At 51.7% G+C, this 7,746-nt stretch overlaps 4 protein-coding genes across 4 annotated transcripts; all 4 read right to left on the bottom strand.

Moving 5' to 3' along the window:
- Window positions 1-78: 78 nt before the first annotated feature.
- PHACADRAFT_214460 (uncharacterized protein) lies at window positions 79-760 on the bottom strand (the record flags this gene model as incomplete). Its single annotated transcript, XM_007402165.1, has 5 exons — window positions 679-760; window positions 531-624; window positions 405-468; window positions 184-348; window positions 79-120 (listed from the first exon to the last, which is right to left on the bottom strand). Exons 1-5 carry the CDS (start codon window positions 731-733, stop codon window positions 79-81), a joined length of 420 nt encoding a protein of 139 aa, XP_007402227.1. The 5' UTR covers window positions 734-760.
- Window positions 761-1,568: 808 nt separating this feature from the next.
- On the bottom strand, window positions 1,569-3,834 carry PHACADRAFT_214459 (uncharacterized protein). Its single transcript, XM_007402164.1, has 7 exons — window positions 3,422-3,834; window positions 3,250-3,365; window positions 2,711-3,197; window positions 2,479-2,657; window positions 2,194-2,413; window positions 1,970-2,142; window positions 1,569-1,912 (listed from the first exon to the last, which is right to left on the bottom strand). Exons 1-7 carry the CDS (start codon window positions 3,426-3,428, stop codon window positions 1,646-1,648), a joined length of 1,449 nt encoding a protein of 482 aa, XP_007402226.1. The 5' UTR covers window positions 3,429-3,834; the 3' UTR covers window positions 1,569-1,645.
- A 1,207-nt stretch (window positions 3,835-5,041) lies between these two features.
- PHACADRAFT_265737 (uncharacterized protein) lies at window positions 5,042-5,778 on the bottom strand. Its single transcript, XM_007402163.1, has 4 exons — window positions 5,513-5,778; window positions 5,415-5,455; window positions 5,292-5,362; window positions 5,042-5,224 (listed from the first exon to the last, which is right to left on the bottom strand). Exons 1-3 carry the CDS (start codon window positions 5,725-5,727, stop codon window positions 5,310-5,312), a joined length of 309 nt encoding a protein of 102 aa, XP_007402225.1. The 5' UTR covers window positions 5,728-5,778; the 3' UTR covers window positions 5,042-5,224; window positions 5,292-5,309.
- A 731-nt stretch (window positions 5,779-6,509) lies between these two features.
- On the bottom strand, window positions 6,510-7,590 carry PHACADRAFT_214457 (uncharacterized protein; the record flags this gene model as incomplete). Its single annotated transcript, XM_007402162.1, has 5 exons — window positions 6,510-6,950; window positions 7,004-7,031; window positions 7,081-7,147; window positions 7,205-7,353; window positions 7,406-7,590. The coding sequence occupies 5 exons, from the start codon at window positions 7,588-7,590 to the stop codon at window positions 6,792-6,794; spliced, it is 588 nt and encodes a 195-aa protein (XP_007402224.1). The 3' UTR covers window positions 6,510-6,791.
- Between the last annotated feature and the right edge of the window lie 156 nt (window positions 7,591-7,746).

Below are 7,746 nucleotides of genomic sequence, written 5' to 3'. Positions count from 1 at the left end.
GGACTCTACCCCCGGCCTCTCAAGGTCTAAGTTGCACGTAAGCGGATCCCCGTTGTACCCCTGCTCAAGCTGGGTATTTCAAGACGTGTAGGGAACAACAGTGTTAGCAGTGCACAAGACCTAATCATCGCAATAATCAGACATCGTTAGTACTTCGCAACACACGAACGAAGCTCGGCGCACCTCTCCGGGATAGATGTTGCTGCAATCGCTGTTGACGTTCGGGTTGTTGGCCAGCAGGGTGCTGCGGGCGACATTCTCGTTGGTCGTAATCAGGTCGCAATTGTCGCCGGTCTGGATAACATAGGTCGTCGTGCAGTCTTGGCCCGTGATACCCAGGCAGAGCGGCTGGACGCCGTTGTCAGCACGTTGGCCAGAACTGTGGCGTGAACAACCGGACTTACCTCGCCCTCACCGAGATTGTCGCAGCCGGCATCAATCTGGGGGTTGACGAGCGCAAGCTGATACCTGAAACCCCAGAAAACAAAATCAGTGGTATGACATCGAGGACTCCTGTTAGGCCAACTCACGTGGAGACGTTGAGGTCAGCGGAGATTTCATTGCAGGTGTCGAAGAGGTGGACAGTGTAGTTGCGAGCACAGTTGGCTGGCAAGGCCGCACGCACTATCACGAACTCAGGTCACATCAAGTCAACCAGCTGGAGCTCGGATGCCTTACCAGCAGAGATAGCCGCAAAGACAGCGAGAGTGACGAACTGAACGCGAGTGAACATCTTGCTGAGGTTGGGCTAGTAGAGAAGGCTGGGTAGAACTGGCTCTGAGGAATCGCAGAGCTCCTGCGAAGCCTTTATACTCTCGGTGAGCATCCCACTGAGAGGCCGTGCGGGCTGTTGTGGCCGCGCTGCTCGAGCCTTTTCCGGAGAGCTGACTCGCTCAAGGAACGTGCCTCGTCGCTACCTGCGCTGAATTGCAATATTGCGGCAGCGAGTGCAGCAACGACAGCACGCAGTCCGGAGTAAAAGCGGGATGCCATCAAATTTTTCGTAGACATCGAGCTCGCGTTGCCGTCGCTTCGAGAGAGTTTGATGCGCCATCAGCAGCGCCGCTGCGTCTTTGGGCAATGTGACTCGGACTCGTGAGAGCGCGCAGCAGCGCCTAGGTGCGCATACGTGCTGGTCAACGCTTGAGAGGAGGCCTGGACACCATATGCCAAGTAATTTTTGTCCGTGAAGCATGCGGGACGGTGACAGACGTACGTACATAGACTTCTCGGGTTGCTCTTGCACACGGCAGTGCTCCATATGCAGACCTCCGGAAAATAATGAGTCAATTAGCTGCGCACATACAGGCCGACTCACCCGTGCAAGGTAGGAATAAAAGCGGGCCTCAAGCGTTATGCTCGTCCGATGACAGTCTCTGCAAGAAGTGCAAAATTGTAGACGTGATGCAACTCTGCTATTGGTCGTGTTGTTGCTTCATCTCGTAAAGCGATCATATGGCAGCTCGGTGTACTGTTCTGCGTTCTGTGAGGCTGAGCGGTGAACCCAAGAGCCTCTCTTCTGCCACGTTAGTGATCCGTTGGATGATGGCCGGGCACACCAAGCGACTGAGACTACTAAAGGCGGGTTCGAGCCCTGAATCTATCTGATATATCAGGTCATACCGACAAAACTACTACCAAATTTTCAGTACGGGTTGTAGTGCAGCATATTCGACTCAGCATCAGCAGCTCTTCCCAAGTAGTCATCCCGCACAAGGCCTTCGATGCACTCGTCCATGAGCGCAACACTCGGCGGGGGGAAGAACTTCGAAATTCCAGCCTCGGCCACAGCGGCTCCGAGCTGCTCGCGGGAAAGCTTTCTCTTGGCTTTCATGACTCGTATAATAGCGGCACGGAGCGCGTACTTGTGCTCAGTGTGGACGCCTTCCTCCGCCTGGTCCGCTTCTTCTGTCTAGTCGGACACGGCCATCAAGATCGTATGGGCACACTGATGGAAGGCGTTGCTCACCTTTACCGTGACCGGCACAGGGTTGATGTGTATCCGGGACTCAGGGTCCGAGAATTTGGCGTTGAACGAGAAGATATCATAGCCGTTAACCTCGTTTCCTGCGGGCCGCTTCCTCAGGATGCGCTTCTTTCCGCAAGCGAGACTCTGGAGAATTCGGCGAAGCTCGGGCTGTTCTATAGTAGATGCTCGTCAGCTGGTTGAAGTCACTACAGCTGAAAACGTACCGATCTTGGTCCGTGTTGCAATACCCTGGAAGGGTATCTCCTCCGTGTCGTTGAATAACAGGAGGACGACCGCTTGAAGAAGGTCAACGCTCAGCTCCTTCGACCCCAAGTCAAAATTCCCAATGAGCGTGGCATAACCGAGTGCATGGTCCCATTCAATAACCTGGTTCTCGTACTTATCCTTATGGAATCGCTTGTATTTTGTTAGCTCGATAGACATCTACCAGCAAGCTCAAGCAAGTTAGTCGAAGGCATTCGCACGAAGAGAGACATGAGTTGACGCACCCAGACTGGTAGGACCACCTTGGTTTTATGCAGAGCAAATGGCCAGTTAGTGTGCTTCAGCACAAAAATTGACAGCGTCGGGTGCCCCAGTCGCTTCTCCTTGAATTCGAGACTGAGCTCTTTGGAATGGGCAATGTCCGCAAGCATTCCATTGCCTACACCTAACATGGGGTCGTAGTCTGCGTTGTTGTTGTCAATAGCCAACATACAAGCTGTTCGTGTGCGAACACACCTTCTTTGAGCTTCGCTAATACAAACCTCTCATATTCCAACGAGGCAGATGACTCAAGCAGCAAACGCTTTGCAAGAGTCCGGTGGTAGTAGATCCGGAAGACGTCCTTGCTGTTGGTGAAACAGTATAATGAAAGCACAACTTCCAGATCTGTGTGATAATCTGCCACATCTCTCCCCTTTGGTCCACGCAGGAGAGTCTTGTGCAGATAATTTGCGAGCAACTCCGCGAACTTATCGGGACTTGCCTTCAGACCTTCTCCAATCCCATCTAGGATTGCAGAGGCAAGCTCACGGTTGGGAACACACTCTATGACGCGTGTTTCGGGAGAGGGACCTGAGGAAGCCACAAATATTGAAGGCAAAATAGGGACTTCATCATAGAAGGCATTGTCAAGCACTGCAAAGTATGCTTTCCTTTGAGTGAACAGTGCGGCAACTCTTTGATCATCAGGCCGGCCATCTGTGAAGATGCCGTAGACAAAATCCTGTCATCTGCATTGTTATTATCCAGTTGGTATCAGCATCACAGCTTCATACCTTGACGTATAGCCTGAGAGCAGCCGCCAGAACTGACAAGCAGCCTATCTTGACGTATAGTCGGTACATGTGTTGTAGATACACTATATCTGGACCAGGCATGAGTTTCTTCAACGCTAGCAAGCCCTTGCAGTCAGCGTCGAGTGTAAATATTGCATGAAACAAAGCATACCTGGCATTACCACCCAGTCTGCGTGAGGTGCCAGAAAGGCCGTATCTGTCGCACGAGAGACCTTGCTGATGCTGATGTCAGGCAACACAGCCTTAGCCCGACTCTCCTCTCCGGCTGCAAATTCTCCATTTTGGAGAATAAATGGCTGTGGATCCAAGTCCTGCCTCGCCTTTACGCCTTTTGACAAATACAGCTCGTGGGTTTTCTGTAAGTAGAAGCTCTCAAAGAGGGAGTTATACAACCCAAAGTGCTGAAGTTGTTCAATAAGAGCTCGAATGAGAGGCCGCGAGCTGTGTTCTTGCTCATGGTCACGTTCCCAGGAGACCCAATCAAGAATACCGGATTGGATGTGTTGCACTATTGTTCCAACAGCAAAGACATGCCTATGAAAGGCTGTATATGCCAGCGTCCTGAAGAACATCAATTTGACATGCCCAAAGCTAATGGTACACTGGACATACTTGATACTTCCTTTGCTAGTGTTCCTCAAGTGAACACTATTCAAGGATGAAAGGAGGGCGGCCAAGAGTGTCTAGTTGGATGTGAGTCATTTCCGGGCCTTAACAAGAGGCTGAGAGCCTAAGACTGACAATTTGTTTCTCAAACCACTGGCACATTTCAACAAATGGCTCAAGCCAGGCAACTCCAGCTGATTCCTTATCACTCAGGTCTCTTAGAATGTTCTGGCAACACCACTCTAGCTGAGCCTCGAGTGTCTGGACTACAGCTTCACCTTGGCGTGCATTGCATACGATCGCTTGGCAGGATGTCTGTATTTTTTTGAATGAGACATCCAGTGGTCTCGGATTGCCTTTGTTGAGTATAGCACGAATGGCATGGTTCATGAGGGCAATGTCATGCTCAAGAACACTATCTGGGCAAGGTTTGACTTCAACAGTACGATCAGCGCATGTTTCACACATTGCGGCAGCTATATCACTACTTACTTGGTGCCCCGTTTACTTTCAGCTGGATAGGAGTTGCACTCATGCCTCGCGCATTCCCGCCATGCCGCTGAGATGCAGCGCTAGGCTCGCGGCTCACGTCGAGTCGTGGGCTTGCCGTTTCGCGAGGCGCTGACAAGTCATCACGGAGCCTCGAATAAGGGGAAGCGGAGGTCGTGAAGGCCTTCGAAGAAGACAAGCTCAAAAGCTCGTAAACGTCAGGATTTGCCATCCGCGTAGAGTACGGTCGTTGTTGGCACTTCTCAGTGGCTTCCCCAGTACCCAGCGCTCAACCAACGCGCCACCGCCATCTGATGAGTGTGATGGTCTTACGCCTCTTGGCCTTGTTCCATTCTCTTCACTTTCCACTTCCGCCAATCGGCTCGTGAGCCTCGACGAGAATGCAAGACCATCACATGGTGTCGTGGTTCTGATTTATGGTTATACGAGGTACCCTCTGCGACGTGATACACCTAGGTACCTACGGTAATGCGCACAATGGTCTAGGCGAAACGACCGGCTGCAAGTAGTAGAACACGGTTGCGAGGGCTGTAGGGATTATTTCGCACTATCTTATCTTTCAGGACTCTTACGTTTTTGCTGTTGTAGTCTTCCACGGAGGCCCTCAGCGGGAGTCCTTCCCTCAACGAACCGGACGGCCGGCCTCGCTCTGCTCCTCTTGATCTTCGGGACTGATAACTTTGTGTATTACAAATTTGCAGTGGAGACCAGCTGGCATACTACAGATAAGTCAACGTTGGATTTGATGCGCCCGAGTATCTGGGAAGATATATTTCATTAACCAGTACATCCTGTTGCTTGATGACGAAGCACGAATCAAGGCGAGGCTATTTAGGATCTGGAAGGTAATGTGTTGCAGTAAGCACCCGCGACGTGAAGAAATCTCCGGTAAAACATGTACTAACTGTTGACATAGCAACACATTAATTCCTGGAGCAGTTGAGACCGACTGGTCCGTCGACACCAGATTGGCAAACTGCGACTATTGTCAGGAAAGGGCGTTGACAAGTATATACCAAATCACTAACCTGCAGTCGATTCGCAGCAGATGTCATACCATTCCTCGGGGCTACAAGACAAGGTCAATAGTCAGCACAAGCACGGTCAAGGACCACGACAGACTTACCATGTACCGCTGCTTTCGTCACAGAACGAGCCGACAAGGATGCTTTCGTCGCTCTCCTGGATGCCGCATTCATTGTTCCAGACATATGCGTTGTCGCTGAAGGGCTCGAGGCTGAGGCAGCACAGGCGCGTGCCACCTGACGTGCACTGCGCCGCGGCAAATGGCGAAATGAACAAGGACGCGGCGAGGACGATGAGTGCAGTGGCTTTAATCATAGTTATATCAGGCTGACGAGTGTGTGAAGGCTCTGGTAGTGGCGAATGGCTTGATGTTGCTGAAGCCGAACCTACCAGCCTGAAGTGCGTCTTTTTATATGTATCTGGGAGGCGCTCCCTTCAGCCGGAAGTTAAGCATGCATCGGAGGTCTCCTGAGCAGATGCGGGGTAGGCTAGACTCCCGCATTTCATAACTTACATTCTTCGGGCCCTGGGCGGACGTAAGGTGAGAGGTGGCTCTTTCCGTCTCTGGCTGTTGAACTAATACGATGCTATCAGTGATGTGGTCGGATAATACGACTGTCTCATGTCGGCTCTCGAGCTCGAGAAGACCATATTTGATAGAGCTTGTACACTTGACAGTAATGCAATGACACGCTCGCTTTACCCTTTGTCAGTACTTGGCGATTATGGAAAGACAGCTGAACGCCCACCGGTTCGGCCATTTCACGCCGCTACCCATATCTTCCTTGAAGCTCCGTGACTGAACTCAGTTTGAAAAGGCTTGAGAAGGCCGACGCACTGCGGCAAATATCAACCAAAAACTCCAGTGATTTCGGGCTTGCGACCGTATAAGGTACCATCATGTCCGGTGGGGTCAAATCGCAGACGTCGTACCTTCACCCTCCGTATACAACAGAGGCATACCATAAAAGCGAGAATCCACGAGCTCTTTGACGGGGAAAAGTGAGTTCCAGAGTCGTGTAGTCCGGCTACTGCACTGAGGCATCGCGAGCAGGATGGACTTTGAGGGCCTGAAACTTGTGCATGAGTGTATTTTGAATCGTATTGCTTCACCAGTTCCCGACATCAGCCTTTCAGCCAGAGTACAAGGACGACGTCATGTCTCCACCTGAACGTCTTTACAAGTGCACGCGTACACTTAGTAACGACGTCTAGATTAGCCTCCATTGTAGCACTAGTCTACTTTGGTCCAAGACGGCGAGTACAAGTCCATGATCCAGAGTACCGTTAAAGCTCACCAGGAGACCAAACCACGTGAACCTCTGAAACACGGAACGTCCCCACTACCGCGCTCTAGGCACCACTGCCCGCGGCAGTCTCTACGACTCGATCGCAGCCAAAAGCCGGTTTCTGCTGCATTCGTGTATTGTGTTTTCGGGGGTCACGTCTGGGGCACAATCCCACAGGGACGATACCTCCGTCTGCGAGAGATACTCTGGGGTCGCCAGTCGTCGGATGTTGAGGATGACATGCGAGCCCTGATAGGCCGCTCAGTCAGTATCAGATAATGCACGTCATTGGAGCTACGTACAGAGAAAGATAGGACTGCAAGTTCCCAGCTACGGCAGAGTCAGCGGGGTATCCAAGCCGGACTGGAGGAAGACGTACTGATAGCCGATGCCAGCTCTTGGAGTTGTATTGAGCTGATACATCAAGGTGTTGAGCAGCATGGCGACTGTAGAGAATCGTGAGCCTTGTGGAATAGAGACGGAGCGTATGTGTGAGGACTCACCAAATATAAGCGCAAATGCCCATGTACCGTCCCGCAAGAACAGAAACATGACAGATCGTCGGCGAGCAATCCTCCTCTTCAGGTTCCCGCGATAGCATTTCGCAAGTGTGAGCACAAACAGGAACGTCTCGAAGACCAGAGAGCTCAGCCTATATCGAGACTTGGTGAGACGTTCAAGGTTACAGGGAAGACATGACTGACCAGTAGCCGATGAATATTCGAGGTGACGTCGCGGCAAGGCAGTCGGACGTGAATGTCTGTCCCTTGATGACGAAGCTGATGAAGACCATCATGCAGATGATCTCTGCAGCGAAGGCGATTATGATGAAGGCCTTCAGCACTCTGTTCTGCTTGTACAACACGAAGACTGCCTCCCACATCAGCATCGGCAGATCGGCGGAATGACGAGGCACACCTCTGATGACCAGAATGATCTCAACGGCAATAGTGAGAAGCTCGAGGAATGAGAGCTCGTATGCGATGAGAGCCCTGCATCTTGACGGGGAATTGCCTGTCGTGTTGTAGTGACTAAGTACGACACT

Source organism: Phanerochaete carnosa, assembly GCF_000300595.1.
Source record: "Phanerochaete carnosa HHB-10118-sp unplaced genomic scaffold PHACAscaffold_39, whole genome shotgun sequence".
Lineage (NCBI taxonomy): Eukaryota > Fungi > Basidiomycota > Agaricomycetes > Polyporales > Phanerochaetaceae > Phanerochaete > Phanerochaete carnosa.
Note: the sequence above shows the minus strand (reverse complement) of the source record. Positions and strands in the feature narration are given on the sequence as shown.